Genomic DNA, 23,446 nt, shown 5'->3' with positions numbered 1-23,446 from the left:
TATAGACGAGAAAATTATGAGTTAAAAAAGGGCGCAAATAGATTTCTCTTGATCCGTACTCCAACGTACAGCATGAGTCCGAGAAGCTAAGTGAGGTGGGGTCTCATCTTGTTGCTAGGGTATAGAAAGAGAAAATAAGGATTGAGAGAGAGAATTTTGGCATTGATTTATCTTGGTGAGACTGACCTATACTCTGGAGTGATATATATGACAGTGTATTTATAAGGTTTGGAGGTTATGGACAAGCTTGGAAGTGTTTTGGGCGACCTTGGAAGCTCCTTGAGCCCGGGGTGCGGCAAGTGCGAACATTTTCACTCGGGCGAGGAAGGTGTAAGGCGCCTTGCCTGGGCGCGAGGTGAGGTAGGTGATCCGACCGAGAGTCTTGGGATTGGGGCTGCTTTGTTGGACCAAGTCGTTTGTTTTCTTGGATTTCTGATGTCTTTTTTGTCGTTAATTCGTCGTCTTTTATCATCAAAGTGCCGTTCTTCTCGTATGAAAAATGACGACATAATATATATATATATATATATATATATATATATATATATATATATAGTACGAAGCTAAAAGAATTACCGCGATGATTATGATATGAATAAAGATGATGAAGGAAAATAGCCCAGATTAAGTTTGCCTATTTGCAAAATAGTCATAATTTTGAAAGTCTTAAATAATTAACCACTAAGCCAATTAAGTTAACTAGAGATGACCAAAATTTCCTTTATTTAATTTGAAAAATATAAAAATAAGAATAAATGTCAATAAAATCTAATTAGTTAAAAAAAAACAACCATTCACATAATGAATAAAATTCAAGTAGGAAAACCAAAAAACAAAAATCAGATTACGTTTTTAGGATTGTTTTACAATCGAGCGATTGTAGAAGATGAACGAGAGAATTTAGGGGAGAGAAAGAGGATGAACACAGAAGATTTGAAATACCTCGATTGAATCTTTATTTCTCATTAAACCAAAAATAAAGGAAATACAAGTATGTATATATATATATATATATACACACACACTAAGCTCAAGCTAAACAGTGTTCACTAACATAACGATCATAATTTAAACAAAACGCTGTCGTTATGAAGAAAAAGAAAAGAAAAAAAAAAAGGAACGTCGTCGTTTATCAGACCCAAACGACAATCCAATAAACTAAACAAAAACAAAGCTCTTACTTGGCGTATAAGCAACTAAGTAAAAGGAAAACGCAGAGCATCTGAGATAAGAATCTCAATCTCAATAGACTGAAAGCACTTTACACTCATTGATTTCGCTTTTAAAACAAAAAATAACTGTGTTTATAAATAAAAAAACAAACTAATATTTCATAAAAGATGATTATTTGTAAACAAACACTTCTATATATTTTGCTTTGGGCCCAATCAATTGTAAGGACTGAGCTCGGTATGCGCTGGTTGAACTTTGGTTTGGAGGTCTCATGTCCCGAGCTCTGAGCTGGGATAGAGCCAAAGATAGACCGTATCTAGTGAAAGACAAAACTCAATAATACGGAGGCAATACATGTAAGCATAATTTAAACGATCCTAATTAGCCAAGATCTTAGAACTAGATGATTTTCACAGAACATTAGGGATTGAGAAAAACCTACCTCGATCCATGACGAGAGCGACGGTGACGGCAGCGGATAATCACCGGAATTGGTTTCTCTCTCTTGACCTCTTTAGACTTTAGAACTTTCTTTTGATGGCAGAGGAAAACTACGTAATAGGTTGAGAGGAGACCAATCCTTAGGGTTTCTCTTTATATAGACCCACCATCAGGGTACAATAGGAATTTACCTTCTATTAATTAACCAATAGGAATTATCTCATTATTATTATTAAACCAATAAGTAAATACACTTGGGCCACAATTCTTTCCCACTTACAAACCCCACGTAATGGGCTTTGAGAAATAATAGGTCCAACATTCTCCCACTTGGCCCATGTGTCATTGCATACCATGTAGCTTAATAATAAAACATAAGTGCGCATAGTATAAGATAAATCCATCATAATATCGGTTACATCATAAAGTCATTATCAAGCGTGAGAACTAATAAGGATCATAGCGGTCGTACGTCAATTTGTCGACATAGTCCCTTCCATGTATCACAATACTAGATTCACACTTAATAAGACACATAATAAGGTATTCATAATGGTCCGAATCTTGATCATATAATACATTCATGTATATACTAATCATAAAATAAAACAAGATTCATTACTTCATATCGGAAACAAAATAAACGAGCTCAAAAGTGTCAATCACATAAAACATAGAAATAACATCAATGATGACATCAAATGATCCCCATTCTTTCGACATGTTCAGTAAATGCCTTTGGGGCCAATCATTTCGTTAATGGATCTGCAACCATAAGTTTTGTGCTAATGTGATTGATTGACACATTTTTGTTTTCGAATTTCTTCTTTAACGACATAGTATCTTAATTCCATATGGTTAGCACCTTTCTAATACTTGTCATTAATGGAAAAGAAGATTGTTGCGGAATTAACATTAAATTTTCAGCGGCTTGGCGATAGTGTCGACAATTCCAAGTCGTGAAATAAAGTTCCACATTCATAAGCCATGAACTGTAGCCTCAAAGCATGCTATGAATTCAACTTTCATAGTGCATGCAATCATTATGCATTGCACTATTTTTCATTAAATTGCTCATTCGATTGAAAGGAACAAATAGCCGAAAGTGGTGTTTCTATAATCCACGTATTCGGAAAAATCTGAATCTGAATTTCCAATCAACTCGAGGTTATTAGATTTTTATAAGTGAGCATACGATCCGTCAATCCTTGCAGATACCTCAGTACTTTCTTTGCAGCCTTCCAATGATCATAAATAATTCTTCCATTTGTCCATCTTGAATCTCTCTAGAACTTTATCAATATATGCTTTCTGAGACAATCCCAACCATCCTTGTGATCCATCACGAGATATTTCTATCCCGATCACATAGGATGCCTCACTCATATCTTCATTTCAAAATTCTTAGAGAGAAAATCTTTGGTTTGACGTAATAAACCAAGATCGTTAGAAGCAAGCAAGATGTCGTCAACATACAAAATCAGAATTATAAACTTACTCCCACTGATCTTCAGATATATACATCGATCAACGATGTTTTCCTTAAATCCAAAAGATGTGATGGTATCGTTGAACTTGAGATACCATTGTCGGGAAGCTTGTTTAAGTCCATATATTGACTTCTTCAATATAAATACCATATGTTCCTTTCCGTCAACCACAAAACCTTCAGGCTGATCCATGAACACTTCTTCATCTAAATTCCCATTCAGAAAAGCAGTTTTCACATCCATTTGATGGAGCTCTAAATCATAATGAGCTACCATAGCCATAACGATCCTTAAAGAGTCCTTTTTAGAGACAGGTGCAAAAGTCTCCTTGTAATCAACACCATCTTTCTGAGTAAAACCTTTGGCAACGAGTCGAGCCTTGTGTCTTTCGATATTGCCATTTAAGTCAAGCTTGGTCTTGAAGAACCACTTGCACCCGACTCGTTTACAACCTTCAGGCAATTCAACAAGGTCCCAAACTTCGTTGTGATCCATTGATTTTAGCTCTTCTTTCATGGCATCTAACCACTTAATAGAATTCTCATTTTCTATGGCTTGTGAAAACGAAACTGGATCATTATCAATTCATAAGTCGTATTCCGACTCTTGTAGATAAACCACATAATCATCAGAAATAGCGGATCTTCGTTCTCTTACAGATCTTCTTAATGCGACTTCTTGTGGTTCATCTATGATAGGTTCATTTGGTACGACATCATTCAATGGTTCTTGGTCGTTAATTTGTTGTTCTTGCAAATCATTATCATGGTCAACATGAACAGGAACAACAACTTGAGAAGAAGGTAGAGGCAAAGGTACTTGCACTCTAACTTCTTGGATTTCCACATTACGTGGTTCCAAACTCCCACTGACTTCACCATTTTCGATGAACCTAGCATTACCAGTTTCAACAATTCTCGTACTATGGTTAGGACAATAGAATCGATACCCTTTAGATTTTTCTGGATAACCAATGAAGAAACCACTGATTGTTCTTGAGTCCAGTTTCCTTTCATGTGGATTATAAATTCTTACTTCCGCTGGGCAACCAAAAACATGCAGGTGCCTTAAACTAGGTTTTCTTCCCGTTCACAGTTCAAAAGGTGTCTTAGGAACTGCCTTACTGGGAACCCTGTTCAATAAATATACAGCGGTCTTTAAAGCATGCATCCACAAAGATTTGGGTAAAGAAGAATTGCTTAACATACTCCTAACCATATCCATTAAAGTACGATTACGCCTTTCTGCTACACCATTTTGTTGTGGTGTTCCTGGCATAGTGTATTGGGCACAGATGCCACGGCTTTCTAGGAACTTAGCAAATGGACTAGGGCACTGTCCACTTTCATCATATCTTCCATAGTATTCACCACCTCTGCCAGACCTGATAATTTTCACCTTTCTATCTAATTGTCTTCCAACTTCATTGACAAACACCTCTAGGGTATCTACCGATTGAGATTTTTCATGCAACAAATAGACATATCCATAACGTGAAAAGTCGTCGATAAAAGTGATGAAATACCTTTTCCCACCAAGTGATGGAACGTTATATGGCCCACAAATGTCGGTATGTATAATTTGAAGGAGCTGTGAGCTTCTTGTGGCTACTTTCTTAAGCGTGTGTCTTGTGTGCTTTCCCTTGATACACTAAACACAAACTCCAAGATCAGTCAATCCAAATCAGGTAGGATATCATTGTTTGCCAACCTTTCGATTCTTTCTTTGGATATATGACCCAGACATTTATGCCACAAGTGAGCCGATGACATGTACAACCAGAAGAAATCCATCAAGTATTATAAGGAGCTTCAGCCAAATTTTATTCGAAACATACAAAAACACTAGGCTTACCCTTTCTTTCGAAGCATGCCTTATGTTTCAGGCAATCTTTCTGCCAGTGTCCAGTCTTTTTACAGAACCGATACACATCATTGCTTTGTTCCTTCTTGTGGATTTGGGCAGATGACTCATTAAGCTTTGGTAGTCCTTGCTTGCCATTTCCAGTCTTCCATGGTTTCTTTCTAGCTCCTTTATGACCAACGAGATTGGCAGAATGATTTCCCGATTTCTTAAGCCTCGCTTCCTCTTGAATGAGCATACTTTGTAATTCATGCACATTCCATTTATCCTTCAGAGTGTTGTAATGCACGTGAAATGTGCCATACTCAGGAGGTAAGGAATTGAGGATGAACATTACTAGGAAATTTTCATTCACTTCCATTCCCATGGTCTTCATTCTTGCTGCAATGTTCTTCATTTCGACAACATGCTCATGCATGGTACGAGAACCATCAAACTTCATGGTGGTTAACCTACCCATTAGTGCCCCAGCGCGTGACTTATCAACCGAGTCGGACTGAGAGCTTTCTTCCACAAACTTCATAAATTCCTCAGCATTTTTCAGTTTTCTTAAATGTGGACTTGATGTTGTCTTCTACAGTCATTCGCATAAACATTAGGCTCAGTCTGTTAGATCTTTCCCAAGCTTTACGGAATGATCTTTGGTCAACGCTGCTAGCATCAATTAGAGCAACAGGTTTCTCACTTAAGAGTGCCAAATCAAGATCCAGAACACCGAGGTGAAACTGAACTTGTTCAGACCATTCAGAGAAATTAAGACCATTGAACTTAATAAGAGACATGGCTTGCGAATGAAGATAAACATGAAAAAATAAAAGGCTACAAAAAATAAATAGTATATGCTCACACATTAATGCTTTGAGTAATAAACCTAATCCATAATTCAGATTCAGAATACGTGAAATAAACATAAGGTATATATTGAAGTCACCTTTGGGCAGATCAACAATATATACGATAAGGTAAACATAATTGATGCTAAAATAAATTTTCACATAATTGGCATTCGAAGTACTTAAATTAGACATATTTGTAATCTTTGGATATACTAAACATATCTAACTAAGCACATCAATATATACCACGATAATGTTCATGATTATAAAATTAATGATCAACCTTTGGGCGATCCGAAATGTTTTATAACCATGAACTTCAAGTTACTCATGACAAACTTTAAAAAAAGTACCATAATGTCATTTAACTTAAAAGCATCACATAAACATGAGTAATTGAATTTATTTTAATTTGATATCTTAAACTTTTCTAATTCGGTCACTTTGGTGACTAACAAATTGAACATAATGTATAGATATCAAACAAAATAGTGAATGGACATTATACGATTCGGTAATATCATACAACTTAATGCAAAATCAAACTTTATGAATAAAGACATTCATGATATACAATAACGTGATATTCATAGTATCCTTGATAGGCAATAAACTGATTACACTTGAATTGAATAATAATTAAATCGAGATAAGCATATAGTCCTTGAATAAATTTCTTCAAGCATATCAATATACTTTAAGAATAACAACATATTATGTATCACTGCTTATCAGTTTCTTCAAGCATCAGAGGTACGAAGGTCATAATGAATTCTAAAGCCTACCCATGTGCTATTATAGATCTTTCCAATAAAGGTAATTGAATTTCCATGACTACAAGATTGGCCGAAAAACATTAATCGGTGAAAGAATTCAAGAATCAGATCAACAAAAAACTAATAATGCATAATAGTAATCAATCCCGTAAATTTGCCACATAAACGTCATGATGACTCTACCATTTAATATACACCAATTGATATGTGTGAATATGATTCACGATTTTCAAAAGAATATCATAATGCAAACTTTCAGTAAGCCTTTTCATTCAATTATATGCAACGATATTATTTTACTGACAAACCATTATTATCTCAGGGCAAACAATAATAACACATCGAAAAAGGCTAGGGTACGATCTGTCAAACTATCAATTTCGTAATCGCAAAAGAAAATGCATGATCGTGATGAATAAATAAAATTGCATATTTTCTATCCGTATCAAACAATAGCACCGACTGTGAATTAAATATCACAAACCCTACTTTAATTGGGTGCAAGCAAACATAAAACGTAAGAGCACCTCGCCTATATCAAATAAATCAATGGCGGTGATACACAGAAACCAACGAAAATAAAAAAACAAAGTAATTCTAATAAATCTGCAATTCTTTAGCGGCAAAACACCACCGATACACTTTATTCGGTGTTCATTAAATCACCACTGACAAAGTAACCAAACTCGATCTCCATAAAATAATAAATCATCATATCGCAGAAAGTATAATTCCATAATTAACGCAGCGAAATAAAAAAAAACGTAATCGGAAAATATCTAATTCATCAACCAAGGCTCTGATACCACATGTAATAGACTTTAGACTTTAGAGCTTTCTTTTGATGGCAGAGGAAAACTACGTAATAGGTTGAGAGGGGACCAATCCTTAGGGTTTCTCTTTATATAGACCCACCATCAGGGTACAAAAGGAATTTACCTTCTATTAATTAACCAATATGAATTATCTCATTATTATTATTAAACCAATAAATAAATACACTTGGGCCACAATTCTTTCCCACTTACAAACCCCACGTAATGGGCTTTGAGAAATAATAGGTCCAACAATACAAGCTAATCATTCTTTAGACGACATTTCACAAATGGATTATCCGACCGTATGTTGTTGTAAATCAGTCGGTTAATTACTTGATAGCATAAAAGGTCTGTAAGAAAGTAAGAAGGAGGCCAAAAGAAACAGCGACAAAGGAAATAAACGCCCACGGGTGACGGAAATATTCTGATTTTAGTACTCTCATGTACCTGTTACAAGGAGAAATGAGTTAGTTGAATCTTTTTAACAATATACATATCATTTGGTTTAACAATAATCAGTGGTTTTTATGCTGTTATATATTGTTTCAAGCAAAAAAAAAAAGAAAAAAAGAAGAAAGAAGTAATATAAGCCGAATATAGAAACAACAGAAAATTAAAAAAATAGCTAATTTAAATGTTTGACATTGTTAAATAGCCAACGTTAAGTAAATTTTAGGTAAATAGTCACTTTCAGACCTAAATCTTAGGTAAATTACCAACGTTTGATACATAAAAGTGACTATTTACTTAAGATTTACGTATAAAAGTGACTATTTATCTAAGATTTACCAAACGTTGGCTATTTAGCAATGTTAAATGTTTAATTTGACTATTTTCGTAATGGACCCTAGAAACAATACCTGTGGTAAGGCTTCTTGCAATAGGCATGCACGTCCTTGGTGAGTCCGAGATAAAACCCTTCCTTTATGTAAGTGTCAATGTAGAGCTTGTCGAAGAACTTACTCGCTTCGTCCAAGTTCACCCACACCTGGATCGCGCCGCTCTTACAAAGTATTTCCATGTCGGCTCGGGTGTTGATGAGGTTGTCGAGAAGCACGGCGTAGCAAGTCACCACCGTGTTGTAGTTAGGGCAACACTGCTCCAGCGCGATCAGGTTTCGAAACACCGTCTGTGTTGTCTCTTGGACGAACAGCTGAGGGATTTCAAAAACCCCCGATTTCTTGCAGAATTTGATGTCGAGAATGGACGAAGATTCACGCTGCCGGAATCTGATTCCCGAGGCTTCGAGGCTCGTGGCCGACGGCATAGTCACCACCGTGTCGCCGATTTTTTCGTCTTTTAGTTTTTCGTACTCGAAAGGAGGAGAAATCAACAAGCGTCTGAGCAAGTCGAGGATGTGTTTGCTTTGATTAAGCTTATCGAGTAGAGGCTTTTCAAGAGGCGGCACAGCCTTGGTCGAGAACAAGGCGCCGAAGAATTTTACGGCGAGCGAGGCGAGCGGCTCGGTCTTTGTATTCTCAACCTTGGTCTTGTCGAAGAGCTTCTCGAGAACCATCCACGGAATTTGATTCTCCAGCAATATCAAGTCGTGCAAAAGAAACTGAAGCAGACACGGCATCGTGAATATCGGGTCGTCTTTTTTCCGGAGTCCCTCGTATGTTTTTTTGCGGAAAAGCTCTACGATGAAGCATCCGTCGAGCACCAAAAGCTCGACGAAATCGGAGTCTTTGAACTCGAACTCGCCGGCGTAGTACTGTCGGGCCTCTTCCCGGGAGTCGGACACGGCTTTGTTCAAATCGGACAGCAAGTTTTTGTTCAAATTCGAGTGGCGGGAGAGGAGTTCGCGGAGGTATTTCCATTTGATTGGCTCGGTGCGTTTTAGGGTTTCGTTTTGGTGGTGAAATGGGCCGATCGAGAATTGGTTCGGAGCGTAGGAGATCGAGCTATGGCGGGAGAGTATGGTCGGGACTTGGAAAATGCTACAATTTTGAGGCAAAGACATAATACAAGCCATCTTTGATTCCATGCCCTTTGCAAGTTCGTCGACATCGATCTTAACTTCCGCTGATTTTTTCACTGACGTCGTTGGATCGGCTGCGACTGTAATAATTGTGATTTTCAATAGTGATAGAGCTAGTAATTTACATATATTAAAAGCGTAATTTTTATTTTTATTTTTTATTTAGACGTGATGTTTTGCACTTTTTTTTTTCTTTTTTTTTTCTTCATAAATTTCAACTATTTCACTGATTTTAAACAAATTTTAGCTATTTTGTAAATCTACGAATTTAAACTAACTAAAATACTTAGACGGTCTTAAATTATAGGGTTTTTTTTTTCAAGATAACCTAATTAATTTTTCACTCACCTTAGTATAAACTAAATAAATTTTTTTTTTGAATTTCTAATCAACGAGCTATCAATTTAAATGTCGTTTGTAGGCTACTTTTGTTGTTGTTGATTTTCTTAGATTTTGTTCGTTAAGTTTGTCTAGTCGTGTGGATATACAAAATCAAATCAATAAACAGCTAAATAATATCATTGCATTAAAATACCCAAAATTTTAAAAAATACTGAAACTAGCTAAGGCGTAGCTTTTAGAAATACAACATAAGTTTAGAGCATGGAATTTTTGTTTTTAATGGGGCAATTTTACAATATAGAAAGCCGTTGTATAAAAACCTATTTTCTACGACAGTTTTTTCTTTTTATTTTATAAAAACGTTGTAGTATCCTCAATGTCTTGAACATAGGTTACAATTCTGTCACTTAATATTAACAAATAACTGGTTTTGTTGGCATTTTTTTTTCTTCTTGATAAATATGATCTATAAATTGAGCTGTCTAAGTTTTTCTGTAGAAAAAGGAGTACACAATTCAGCAAATAATTAAGATGCTGCGACATCAGGCATTGCCACTTCACTTTTGAACATGTTTCTATTTATATATAGACACTATTTATGTGAAAGCTATATTACTTAGCAATACTGTCTATAATTTTCAGGAATTACTGCCATACAATAAGGATTGCATATATAATTACCGTCTTTGTTTTCCGTGGATGCTATGACAATGCTCCGATCACCCAAGTTCTTATCTTCCTTTGTCATCCTCTCAATAGAAATAGTACTTCATGAAGGTTGTTTATTGTTTATGTGGAAATGAGTGACTGTTTATAATTTCATTATCATATGATATAAGCTGGTTACTGTACGAGGTATTAATAAAACAAGACAGATCTTATGCTCTGATCTTATATGCTATCTTATATATAATGATATATAACATTCTTCAGATGGGAGATCTTTACCCTAATGACAGCTTATAGTTTACTCTTATTAGGCTAAAGTGAGAAGTAGCATGTTAAAGAGCGAATATATTATCAGCTTCTCAACTAATTAAAGCCTACATTTATGGTATAATTACTTTACTTGGCTTATTAATTGCTTATATTCTTTCCCACCGCTAATGCCTTTTGAGCAGTAAATTAAAAGATGAATTCCAAATATTTACATAGTTTACTTTAACAGTGAACCCAATTAGAAAAAAACGGTGCATTCATTTTGATAATTTGTTGTGAGAAGGTAAATTAACGGAGCAGTACAAACTTTAGAAGTTCCTTTGTGAGCCGTTTCTAAATATTTCAGGCATTTTTAGCGGTGATACATGTGTTAAGGTCATGAAAATTCTTAGGTTTTTATTTTTTTAGGGAAATATTTTTTAGGTTTATATCCCTATTCTTTTAGTAGTTCAAGCATTCTTTAGGTTTATCAATTAGAAATTCATCAGTAACTTCGATGCCATCGAAGGCATAATGATTTTATTTATAGAAGTCAATGTGTTGGGTGCGTTCGCTAGAATTTTGCAACAACTATTTGTCGGACAAAGGTATTTGGTTTTGAAATAATCAGAAGTAAAGTACGAAAACATAATTTTGCACAAAATTCAGACTATATTATACCTGGTGAGATTTGTCTAGGCTATAGACAAGATGTCACACATGTTTCATGAAATCTTAGACAGTTTTTCTTTTCAAATTAAAATCAGCCAATTCAACTTAACAACACTAATTAAATATCTCCTTCTAAAAAAAAAAAAAAAAGCTAATTAAATATCTCAAACGGAAATAGTTCAATCCAATATTCAAAATACCGCCGGTACATCAATGGCATATCGGCGAACAATCCTGCAACACGATATAATACCATGTATCGATAACTGGTATTATATCAAAAGCTATATTTTAAAATTTTTTGTAAGTAACTTTTATTTTCGACTTATATTCTTTTTTAAAAACACAGAAACACGAAAACACAGCCAATATTTTGAAAAATAAAAGATTTGCCACGATTTGATTATTAATAAAGGAAACAGGCCGTTTAGCGAGTCAAATTAGACAGCTGTCATATTTACATGATTTGGGCCCAGTCCATCCAATAGGCCCAAAAGTATTCACCGCCGAATTATAGCGCCAAAAGAAGGAGAGAGAGAGAGAGAGTATTAATTACGAAGGGTTTAATTCGTGGTGAGAAAGGGCTGGGTTTTAATTAATAATTAGGAAAGAAAGACGGAGAGAGGGAGAGAGAGAGAGAGAGAGAGAGAGAGAGAGAGAGAGAGAGAGAGTCTGAGCGCGAAATCAAGAAATGAGATCGAGAAAGTATCTATCGGAAAGTAGAAGCGGCGATCGAGAAATGTCACATTCTCTCTTTGGTCCTCCTTCGCCGGAAAGTCCCTCCTCCCACGATACGCGCCGGTTTTTTGATCGTCGGAGTCACTTTTTCTTCTCGTTCAAGGTTGAAGTCGAGCGAAAGACGCGGTGATTTCCGTGAAGATCGAAGATCAATGGGAAATTCTATTCATCATAGCATAACTATGAAACTGTTCGCTAGTAAGATCTCAATCTCCTCTGTTGCGCTGCATGGTTCTTGAAATTTATTAGACTGATCAGTCAACCAATTTAGAGACTCAAATCTAGAACTTTTTTCGTAGGTCATAACTCCTAGTTTTTATTTTGCAAGAAACATATAAAATCGTATCGCTGAATTATCTCTCTTTTTTATTATTAATAAAAGGTTTCTGTTTTTCCATAAAAAAAATCTTGCTCACTGGAGGTGTCCATGATTGTCGTTCTAATACCAGTACATAAATTCTCCATTTGTTCTCCATGTGTGTAGCCCAACGCTTCGTGGACTGAATTCTCTACGAAATGATTGACAGGGTCCGAGGACTCGTAAACTTCGAAGTGTGAGTTGTGATATGATATTTCAGGTACCATTTGCTGCATAGCTGAATATTTATGGAAAAAAAAGTTGAGTGTGTGAGTAAATAGGATCAAAAGCAATGCAAGTATTGCTAAAAAAAGGAAAGAAAAAAAAACCTAGACAAAATATCACAAAAAAGTAAAGAAAAAAGAGAGAAGAAGAGAGATGCAGGTTCGTTGTTCTCTCTCTCTCTCTCTCTCTCTCTCTCTCTCACACACACACACACACGCGCGCGCGCACACACACACTATGAATATTACATAATAATCTTGTATTGGCAGAACTCTGAGCAAAGATGACCGAAGTCCAAAAGGCCGTTTTGTGTACTGAGTAGAAGAGAGAAGTCACGGTCTTGCAAAAGGTCATTAAACAAGAAAATCAATGGCCTCTTCACGTTTGGCAAGGTAATCTCCGCGACCTTTCTTTACTCGGTTTTTTCGAAGCAAATCTCTGCTTTCGGGTTCCCATTTTACTTCATGATACGTAAATCTATCTCTCATTCTTTTCTAGGTCTGTTTTAGTTCTTGCTTTCTTCTTTGAATCTTTTAATGGTGACTATATGATTAAGGGTCTAATATTGATAATAACGATTTCTCTCACTTGAGCTTGAGTGAATAACAGAAAGAGAAAAAAAATCGGCTTGATATCGATTGTTCATGTTGAATAAATGCATGCGTGAAACAAAATTATAGCATTTATTTGTCTTGTTCACAAGATGTTCTGCCCCAAAGCACAAAAAAAGGTCCATCTACGACCAAGTGATTGCTCTGATTGTCAACGAATTTCTCGATGGCTTCAATTGTACCTTCTTTGCGTACAAGCAGACAGGCACCGGAAAAACGTACACAATGTAGAGCGGAATGAAAAACAAGGTAAATAAACCCCCCTTTTTTTATTTGCATGTTATTTGTATTTCTCTGATTGGTTGTTGTTAGGTTAGTGTTATCTCTCGAGCCGTTCGTCAAACCAAGTCTTTCATGGAAGCCGCTCATCCAGCTCGCCTTTATCACCAGTCGCAAGGTTCGGGTAAAAGCAAGTGCAAACTCATCTCCCCAACCCACCTATATTTTAGCCTTGAGCAGGTAATCTAAATCATCCTTGTCTATTCTTCTTCCAATTGTGATCTGGTAATCTAAATAATCCTTGTATATTCTCTCTTACTCTCTTCGCCCTTTATTTAATTTGTCTCTAGCCTTCCTTTCAGCTGTGTTTATTGAAGTTTTCCCACTGAATATGCCAATCACCGAGATCCAGCTACATTTTTAACTTTTGGAGGAGTCGGTTGGTAAAATATGCCATTCATCTTCCCAAGTAACCTCTCATATTTGCGATCCCTTTACCTTGTAGTTTCCATTATTAGTGGAGAATTCGGTTTGTATATCTGATCGCTTAAATCTCATGACAGGTAAGAGAAGCTAATAAGTTAGTCTTTTGGTGCTGTGCTCAAATATTCAGCTTTATGCTTTAGTTTGCAATGTTTCATCGAGAAAGGAGGCATAAATGTTGAAAGCCTACTTAAACTTAGAAGCTGGTTTGAGATTTTTTCATCGGCTGATGATTCCAAGTGGCGAACAAGGAACTTTTGCTTTCTTGACCAGACTCTGAATTCCCCAGCTCTTTATTTATTATGTCTTTATCTTTTGACTATGCTTGTATATGGGGCTGTATTACATACAGGCACACCTTCATTCTTTTTTTTTTTCTAGTACATAAAAACAACAAATCTCGAGTAGCCGAGAAGCTTCTTGTAGACAACCAAGTTAAGTTAAGTTCCTTATTGTATTGATGTAAAAAAAAAAGGTTTCATTTTTTTGTAGTTCTAATTGTGAAATAGTGTGCCCATAGACACTGTTATCTGGATTTTGTGGTTCAGGTATGAGAACACGCAGCGGCTGTTTTAGCAGGCCGAATGAAGGGTGTAGGGAAAAAGATCTTGCTCAACGATTTCGTGATAACTTACAGGTAAGCAAATAATCTGCAAAAGAATAGTAAAAACAAAAAATAGAAGGAAAAAAGAAGAAGAAAAATAGAGATAGAAAAGAAAAAAGGAAAGAAAAAAAAAGGAGAAAAAAAAAAAAGAATAGAAAAAACGAAAAAAGAGAAGGAAATAACAACTTGATTCAAATCTTCGTGAGGGACTGAAAATGAAGACCCAGATCATTGACCGGCGATCAGGATTTGCTTAAATTGCTGGATTTGAAGAAACCCGAAGGGGTGTGTATGCGAGTTTTGGGCTCCAAAGGTATGTTATTTAGGTGTTATTTCAAATTGGATTTTCATTGCAAACTAGTGATACATTCGTATGTCTTTGTATTCATGACCCTGTTCATCCATTTGCATGCACACGAGAACAATGGCAGTGAAGCTTCCAATTGTCAATTGTGAAACGACCCTTGGTTATCTGTACGAATGGGACCTACCATTCGACCCTCATCGTGGATTCATAAGGTCCCACCGAAACGCCTCTCTTTCAAACATCCTTCGGTACGCGTAACTCTTGCTTTAGCCATCTGAGAAGCGTCGTTGCTTTTCTCTCTATGACGAGCGATGATCCTACCCAGTTTAAAATAGTCCTTATAATGTCAATCTGATCATTTGGGGTGCGTGTCTAGCTGATACGTTAAGCAGAGAGTAAAAAATGAGGAAAGAGGAAACAGAAAACAGAAAACATAATTGAAGGAAAAATAAAACAGGAAAAGAAAAAAATGGAGATTGTGAGAGAAAAGGAAAAGAAAAGGAAAATTAGAGTAATGGAGTAAAAAGAAAAGAAAAAAAGGAAAGACTAGAAAAAGGAAAAAGAAAGAAAGAAGTGAAATAAGGAGAGTAGTGTTCTGTTTGTTCTTGACTATAGGTCAAATAGGTGTTATTCTCAGAAAATCGACTTTGTTCGTAAGCAGGCGATCAAGGCTAGAAAGAATTTGGTGTTAGAGTGTGTGTTAGTGTTGTTGCAATTGTTGACAAACACGCAATCAGGCTAGTAAGTTACTCTTTTAACGTGTGAGATAAGTAACCTATAGCTTTCAGAAGGACCATTTTCTATTACATATGGTGATTGGTTTTGCTTGGTTTGTAGTTGATTTGAACATTTGTTACAAATAATAAGCACTTTTAAGTAAACACATGATTCCAATCCTCATATCTATAATGGAAATTTATAATATCATGTATATTATACGCAAACTTGACGATAAACAAAATACAGACAGTAAAGTGTAATACAGATAGCAAAAATGTAATTTTGGGAAAAGAATCAAAACCCAAGAATACCCGAGATGTCTCCTAATATGTATTCTACACACACACACACACACACACACACACACAAAATCATTAACAAAAGAACATCCTCCTCAAGGGACGCAACATATAAGGGAGCTATCTAGTCCTTAATGATGGCAAAGAGTGCTTGTAGAAAGGTGAGAACGAGGGCGATAACACCGGCAATGAGAGAAATAAGGGCCCAAGGGTGATTGAAATAGTTGTGCATGAGCACTCTCCGCCACCTGTGCCAACGCAGTTTGCGATAAGCGTTCACCTCGTCGATGAGATCGTGATAGTACATGTTGTTGACGAAGGTATCAATGTAGAGCTTGTCAAAGAACTTAGTCGCGTTGTCAATGTTCAGCCAGGTACTCACGGCCTTGCTCTTGCAAAGTATCTCCATGTCTGCCCGCGTGTTGACGAGGTTGTCCATCAAAATCGCGTAGGAGGTGATCAAGGCCTCGTAGTTAGGGCAACACTGCTCAAGCGCGATGAGGTTCCGAAACACGGTTTGTGTTGTTTCTTGGATGAACAAAGCCGGGATTAAGAGGACACCTCTCCTCTGGTCGAACTTGATGTCCAATATGGATTTGAAATCCTCTTCGATGGCCTTGAACTTGATTCCCGACTCGTCGAGGGTCGTGGCAGAATGCATGGGCTCTTTCCATTTGCGATGTTTGTGATTTCTTGCACAGGAAGGCACCACCAGCGCGTTCCTCAAAAGGTCGAGGATGTGCTTGCTCCGGTGCGGCGGGATAGGCGGCTTGGTCGTCGAGAACATGGTCTCAAAGAAATCAATGGTCAGTTCAACTAGCGATTTCTTGTCAACGGATGTGAAAGACAAGTCAAAAAGCTTTTCAAGCACCATCCAAGGCACTTGGTTCTCTAGCAAGATCATGTCGTGCAACAGAAATTGAAGAAAGCAAGGCATACTGAAGATCGGGTCGTCTTTTCCCCGGAGACTCTTGTATGCCTTCTTCCGGAAGAGTTCTACGAGGAAACAACCGTCCAAGCACTGATACAATATAGAACCCACTTAACAAATTATCATAATTTACTACTTAATTAAAGCTAATTAAGCCAATGTGAGACTTGTCAACACTATACTTAAGACTTGCCGTTCTGCTACGATCCCATGTAAATTTATCAACTCATCAAAAACCTTAACCAAATCGAATATGTGAATAGTTTAGGGTCAGAGTTTGAAATTCCCTCAAGTACTAATTAAAGGTATATCTAACTAAACACAATAACATTGTAATGAAACGTACCAAAACTTCGGCAAACTCGGCGGCATCCATGTGTACAGGCCCTGCATAGTACCCGCGAGCCTCTCCACAAATGCCCACTACGGCGCTGGTCAAACTTCTCAAGATCATATCACTGTCGGTCGAGTTATGGAACTTGTTCTCCACAGCCGAAAGCCGAGAGAGGAGATCGAGTAAGTACTTGGACTTGATCTTCTCAGTCGTCTGAGGTTGGAGTCGCGGTGGTGAAAAGGGCCGATTGAGAACTGGTTCGGGGCATATGCGTTTGGGCAGTGTCGGACGAGTATGGTCGGAATTCTGAAGATACTACACGTCGGTGACATTATTAGATTCCCGCTCATCTTTTCTCTGAGTTTCCTTTCCAAGGCTTCCACGTCAACATCTTGTAAATTTTCTTCCATACTATTAGATGTTCGTACCTTATGAATATAACATCAAAATTATATTCACATAAAATTTTTATGAGTAATAGGACTGAAAATAAAACAAAGATGTGAGTATAAAAATGGTACCTCAAATAAAACTGGAGCGTACTTGATTATCTTATGAACCACATGATACGTTGATATATATATATATATATATATATATATATATATATATAGTGCATTAACTATGATAAGACTAGCGTGAACGGTGTATATGCGGTGGTGTGTTGATACATATGTGAACACACGCATTTTCCACATAGACGACGAGGCCGTTGACTGGGATTGATGGCAAATGAAAAGTAAGCGGTTTAACAATGAGTTTTCTTGAAATATCGTATATGTGGTGTCTGCTTCTTAGAAATGTAGTGAAACAGGAATAATAGACAGTATCCGTTGACCCAAGTTTGAAACGAGTAGCCCATAATTTAGTACGAGGGAAAATATCATGGGTATCTCTCGTGTTTATTGAAATACGAGATTTATCCGTTCGATTTCTAAAAATGTCAGATATATCCCTTCAGTTTAATATAAATGACATATACCTCCCCTAAAAAAAATGTTATATTATAAATATCACTCTTTTCATTTATTTTTTATAAAAAAAAATTTGAACTTTCCAAAATACCTTAATAAAATAATTTTTTATTTTTTATTTTATATATAAGAAAACTAATTTAAAAAAGTTTTTTTTTTATAAAAAGTTCAGGATTTTTTTTATAAAGAGAGATTTTGATTTTTTTTTAATCAAATAGTAAATAAATATTTATTCTATTAGGGTATTTTGAGAAGTTCAATTTTATTTTTATTTTTATTTTTTTTGTAAAAAATAGACGAAAATAGTGATATTTGTAATATAATATTTTTTAAGGGGAGATATATGTCATTTATATTAAACTGAAGGGATATGTCTGATATTTCTAGAAATCGAAGAGATAAATCTCGCATTTTGATTAAACACGAGAGATATTTTTGATATTATCTTTTAGTATAATTACAATAAACTTTTACTGGTATATAAATCATAGTCATGAGATCTGTAATTTATAAGTAAATTTATAAGTAACTAAGTCATTTAAAATTTAAAACATATGAGAATTTTATTTTGGCCAACGTTTCAGATTCTTCTAAATAATAGCCAAAATGCCGAGATGGCTTGATTATCAGTGTTTGCTGCAATTTACCATTTGGCCCTTATGAGAGTTTCCCTACGGTTAGTTAAAAAAGTATGAATTAAAAAAAATTATGAATAACAAGCTATATAATAGAAAATAGTAAAGCTTGTTCCTTTACCTTTTATTTCAAGAGAAATTTTTTGAAGCTTTATTTACTCTCTTTTGATTTTGTCGTCGATCAGCCGATCTCAAGAAATCTAGATTTGCAAATCGTTTCTTGATGCCTCTCTGATCGGATATCATCGTTGACCCCGACGATGATCGACTTTGAGGCTTTAGTTCCATTTCTTTATTTTTCCGGTCATCAATTGATCTTTGAGGAATGTGTGGAAGAACTAAAATCTCCGGTTTCATGTCGACGCTCTAGTAACATTGTCTTGCGGAGGATTACCTGTGCTCGGATCTCAATAAATTCGGATATGCAAATCGCTTCTTGAAGCCTCTCTGATAAAAGATCGTCAACCTCGAGGAAGATTCGAGGCTGATTTTCAGGGGGAAGAATCAGATGCTCACGAAGTGGATGATTTTGGCGATGTCAAGCTTTTCTCTTTCTTTTCTAGAAAATCTTGTGCGAGATCTCTTTACATTTTTATTTGTATTGTTTTTCTAAGGTTTATAAGTTAAAAAAAAAAATGAACTCGAATCTCTACTCTAATTTTGCATCCCAAATCTTCAACCTCATTCCCAACTAATCGTCAATATGGAACTGTAGAATAGATCGTCAATGGAATTGTAGAATAGATTGAAGAAATCTTCCTGCTCCCACGGACACCCCTCATCGCCATTGTGCTTGTCTCGTCGGAGATCACTCGGCGGATCTAGACTTCTAGAGCGGTCGCTGATCAAACTAATTTATTAATAACTATTACTAACAAGTATTAACAAATATTAAAGTATTACCTATTATTTAATAACTATTAACCATTATTAACTTTCAAATTTGAATCTTATATGAATTTACAAGAAATAATTACGAATATCTTTTAAAAATGATGTTGTATCTTTTTTTTTTTACTATGTTTCTCTATTTTTTTGGGAATTTTGAATTTAAAATATTGGCTTGAGCATTTAGTTATTTAATAATTTTAAATTTTAAATGTACTTTTAATTTAAAATTGGTTAGAGGGTAGATTTGTCAGTTAATAATTTGAGTGACTAATTTCTAAATATTAACCAGACGTTGTTTAATATGAAATTTCAATTTTCAAAAAGGCTATTTAGCTACAATAGCTAATGGGAATAATTAATTATTCAGTGGTTCCTAATTACTTGCATATGAAGACATACGACTATTTTTGCAAGTGTTTCGTAACTTTTCACATTATCGAAGTTTGTTTCTTAATCTTTATTAATGTGTAGGACATTAGATTTGAACGATTTTCTGATAAAAATAAAACTCTGAAGTTCATTTGAAATAAGGAAGATAAAGGTCGTTGACTAAAATTTGAATTAAAGGATATCTCATTGACCAACGCAATTAGTAGTTAAACATATTAGTTCGCAAGTTTGCATGCTATATTATTGCTTCTTCTCAAAATTGTATCTTAATTATTTAACAAACTTGTGGAGTAAGCACATGATTCCAATTCTCATATCTAGAATGGAAATTTATTATTTCATGTATTTTATACTCGAACTCGATGATAAACAAAATACAGACAGTAAAGTGCAATATAGATAGCAACAACGTAATTTTGAGAAAATAACAAAAACCCAAGAAGACTCTCCTAATTTGTATTCTAAACACACACACACACACACAAATAATCATCAACAAAAGAACAACCTCCATAAGAGACATGAACATATATGAGAGCTAACTAGTTCTTAATAATGATGGCAAAGAGTGTTTGTAGAAAGGTGAGAACGAGAGCGATAACAGCAGCTATGAGAGAGATAAGGGCCCAAGGGTGATTGAAATAGTCGCGCATGAGCACTCTCCGCCACCTGTGCCAACGCTGTTTGCAATAAGCGTTCACGTCGTCAATGAGATTGTGATAGTACATGTCGTTTATGTAAGTATCAATGTAGAGCTTGTCAAAGAACTTGGTCGCCTCGTCGATGTTCAGCCAGGTGCTCATCGCCTTGCTCTTGCAAAGTATCTCCATGTCCGCACGCGAGTTGATGAGGTTGTCCAGCAAAATCGCGTAAGAGGTGATCACGGCCTTGTAGTTAGGGCAACACTGCTCCAACGCGATGAGGTTCCGAAGCACTGTCTGTGTCGTTTCTTGGATAAACAAAGCCGGGATTTTGAGAACACCTCTCCTCTTGTCGAACCTAATGTCCAACACGGACATGAAGTCCCCTTCGATGGCCTTGAACTTGACTCCCGACTCGTCGAGGGTCGTGGCGGAATGCATTGGCTCTTCCCAACTGCGGTCTTTGGACTTTCTTGCGAGGGAAGGCACCACCACTGCGTTCCTCAATAGGTCGAGGATGTGCTTGCTTTGGTGCGGCTTAGAAGCAAGCGGCACAATCGGCAGCTGGGTCATTGAGAACATGTTCCCAAAGAACTCAATGGTCAGTTGAAGTAGTGATTTCTCGTCAACGGATGTGAAAGACAAGTCAAAAAGCTTTTGGAGCACCATCCAAGGGACTTGGTTCTCCAGTAATATCATGTCGTGCCACAGGAATTGAAGAAAGCAAGACATACTGAAGATTGGGTCGTCTTTTCCTCGGAGACTCTCGTATGCCTTTTTCCGAAAGAGCTCTACGATGAAACAACCATCCAAACTCTGATACAATATAGGACCCACACAATAAACTATTATAATTTACTACTTAATTAAAGCTTAAGCTAATGTGAGACTTGTTCACATTATACTTTGCACTCTGCTCTGATACCATGTTATTTTATCAACTCATTGAAAACCTTATCCTAGTTAAAATGCGGATAGTTTAGTGTACAAGATTTAGGGTTGTACAAAATCGAACCGAAAATCAGATAAAACCGATATCCAAACCGAACCAAAACCGAAATCTAGAGCCACGTCAGATAACCGAAATTCGGATTCGGATAACTGATCCGGTTTAAAAAACTTGACTGGATATCGGATTTGATTTTAGACAAATTTGGATATCGGTTATATAACCGAATTTTTTTTATTAAAAAAATTAAATTAAAAATAATTAAACATAGGCCTTTCACAACCACCTAGACCATGATTTTGAAAAAAAAAAAATCACAACCTTTTTTACGTACCTAACTTTTATTTTTTATTTTTTAGACTATGAATTATTATTTTAGAGCTTTATATGGCTCATTTTGTACTTGTATTTAAATCATTGTAATAATTTTAGAACTAGGTATATATTTAAAAATTGAATAGCCGGTTTGTTTAAACCGGATATAAAACTGGTTCTGAAATTTAAAGAATCGGATAACCGAATTTTGAAAAACCGGCTATTGGATTTAAGAAACCGGATAATCGAATATTTGGATAATCGAATTTCGGTTTTAGACTAAACTGGACCGGATATTGGACTGAATTTTTAAAAACCGAATATTCGTAAGAAACCGAACCGAACCGATCCAGTTTCAGCTAATAGGAGTTTAAAATTTCGTTCTTAAGTACTAATTAAAGGTACTATATAGATATGGATACAATAATGTTATAAAAAAACGCACCATAACTTCGGCGAACTTGGCAGCATCCATGTGTATGGGCCCTGCATAGTACTCGCGAGCCTCTCCACAAACGCCCGCGACGGCGCTGGTCAACCCTCTCAAGATCACATCGGGGTCGGTTGAATTATGGAACTTGTTCTCCGTGGCCGAAAGGCGAGAGAGGAGGTCAAGAAAGTACTTGGACTTGATCTTCTCAGTCTGTTTGAGGTTGGAGTCGCGGTGGTGAAAAGGGCCGAATGAGAACTGGTTCGGAGCGTATGCGTTTGGGCAGTGTCGGACGAGTATGGTCGGAATTCTGAAGATACTACACGTCGGTGACATTTTTAGATTCCCGCTCATCTTTCCTCTCAGTTTCCTTTCCAAGGCTTCCACGTCAACAACTTGAAAATCTTCTCCCATTATTATGTTTTCACCTAATAACTAGCTAACATCAAAATTAGATTAATCACATCAAAAATTTAGAAGTAATAGAAATGAACACGTACAGATGTGGGTATCAAAATGGTACATACCTCAAATTATACTGGAGCATACTAGATTGTCTTATGAACCACATGATATGTTGATATATAGTTGTGCAGTAACTATGATAAGACTGGGGGTCTAAAGTGTTTACTAAGAGAATAAAGTGCGATTTTGATGTTATATATTTTTCCCATATTGAATCTAGTTCGTTACTCGATTATAACGTGATCTTAAACGTGCATACAACTTAATCAAAATTCTTAGATTCCTTTCTTTTAGACCATCATATCAGTAATAAGTCTATATTTCCAATTTGAGTAGATAAGCTAATTCAAATAGAAAGTTTTCTCAGCAAGTCTTGTTGATCGCTTTACAAGTAAATAACATACTAACTGAAGATGTGCTTTTATTAATATGAAGGATAAGTTGCAGAAATACCCTTGTCCATTCCTAACAACTTGTCCCTGAAAGTTCTAATCACCCCAAACAAGTTCTTTAACTATCTAAATATATCATTTACACTCGGTTTTTAGTAACGGTGTTAAACAATGGAAGGTAAAATAGTCTTCTTTCATTTAATATTTTTTAATATTATTATTAAA

General features: G+C 35.9%; 2 protein-coding genes and 2 pseudogenes across 5 annotated transcripts; all 4 read right to left on the bottom strand.

Moving 5' to 3' along the window:
- Positions 1–3,689: 3,689 nt before the first annotated feature.
- LOC149406347 (uncharacterized) lies at positions 3,690–5,749 on the bottom strand (annotated as a pseudogene).
- Positions 5,750–7,554: 1,805 nt separating this feature from the next.
- On the bottom strand, positions 7,555–10,605 carry LOC149406346 (UPF0481 protein At3g47200-like). Its single transcript, XM_089626733.1, has 3 exons — positions 10,402–10,605; positions 8,258–9,458; positions 7,555–7,844 (listed from the first exon to the last, which is right to left on the bottom strand). Exons 1-3 carry the CDS (start codon positions 10,466–10,468, stop codon positions 7,727–7,729), a joined length of 1,386 nt encoding a protein of 461 aa, XP_089482859.1. The 5' UTR covers positions 10,469–10,605; the 3' UTR covers positions 7,555–7,726.
- A 5,162-nt stretch (positions 10,606–15,767) lies between these two features.
- LOC149406345 (UPF0481 protein At3g47200-like) lies at positions 15,768–17,700 on the bottom strand (annotated as a pseudogene). The gene is made up of 3 exons (XR_016301376.1): positions 17,661–17,700; positions 17,152–17,567; positions 15,768–16,895 (listed from the first exon to the last, which is right to left on the bottom strand). The product of XR_016301376.1 is annotated as a UPF0481 protein At3g47200-like (transcript).
- Positions 17,701–20,567: 2,867 nt separating this feature from the next.
- On the bottom strand, positions 20,568–22,995 carry LOC149406344 (UPF0481 protein At3g47200-like). Of its 3 annotated transcripts, none has more exons than XM_089626350.1 (3): positions 22,892–22,995; positions 22,380–22,803; positions 20,568–21,486 (listed from the first exon to the last, which is right to left on the bottom strand). In XM_089626350.1, exons 2-3 carry the CDS (start codon positions 22,776–22,778, stop codon positions 20,572–20,574), a joined length of 1,314 nt encoding a protein of 437 aa, XP_089482476.1. In that variant the 5' UTR covers positions 22,779–22,803; positions 22,892–22,995; the 3' UTR covers positions 20,568–20,571. The 3 variants fall into 3 exon arrangements, with proteins under 3 accessions (XP_089482476.1, XP_089482481.1, XP_089482483.1); XM_089626355.1 differs by having other exon boundaries at positions 22,380–22,799; positions 22,892–22,989; XM_089626357.1 differs by having other exon boundaries at positions 22,380–22,792; positions 22,892–22,989.
- Between the last annotated feature and the right edge of the window lie 451 nt (positions 22,996–23,446).

This window comes from Urtica dioica, chromosome 1 (assembly GCF_054948205.1).
Source record: "Urtica dioica subsp. dioica isolate 48M chromosome 1, U.dioica_male_clone48M_v1_H2, whole genome shotgun sequence".
NCBI lineage: Eukaryota > Viridiplantae > Streptophyta > Magnoliopsida > Rosales > Urticaceae > Urtica > Urtica dioica.
This window is presented reverse-complemented; position numbering and strand designations above follow the sequence as displayed.

Coding starts and splice junctions, on each gene's coding strand:
- LOC149406346 (XM_089626733.1), bottom strand. CDS start 10,468: ATGACAAAGGAAGATAAGAACTTGGGTGATCGGAGCATTGTCATAGCA. Junction 9,459..10,401: donor ATCCACGGAAAACAAAGACG/GTAATTATATAT, acceptor CAATTATTACAG/TCGCAGCCGATCCAACGACG. Junction 7,845..8,257: donor TGCAAGAAGCCTTACCACAG/GTATTGTTTCTA, acceptor TCCTTGTAACAG/GTACATGAGAGTACTAAAAT.
- LOC149406344 (XM_089626350.1), bottom strand. CDS start 22,778: ATGGGAGAAGATTTTCAAGTTGTTGACGTGGAAGCCTTGGAAAGGAAA. Junction 21,487..22,379: donor CCAAGTTCGCCGAAGTTATG/GTGCGTTTTTTT, acceptor ATATTGTATCAG/AGTTTGGATGGTTGTTTCAT.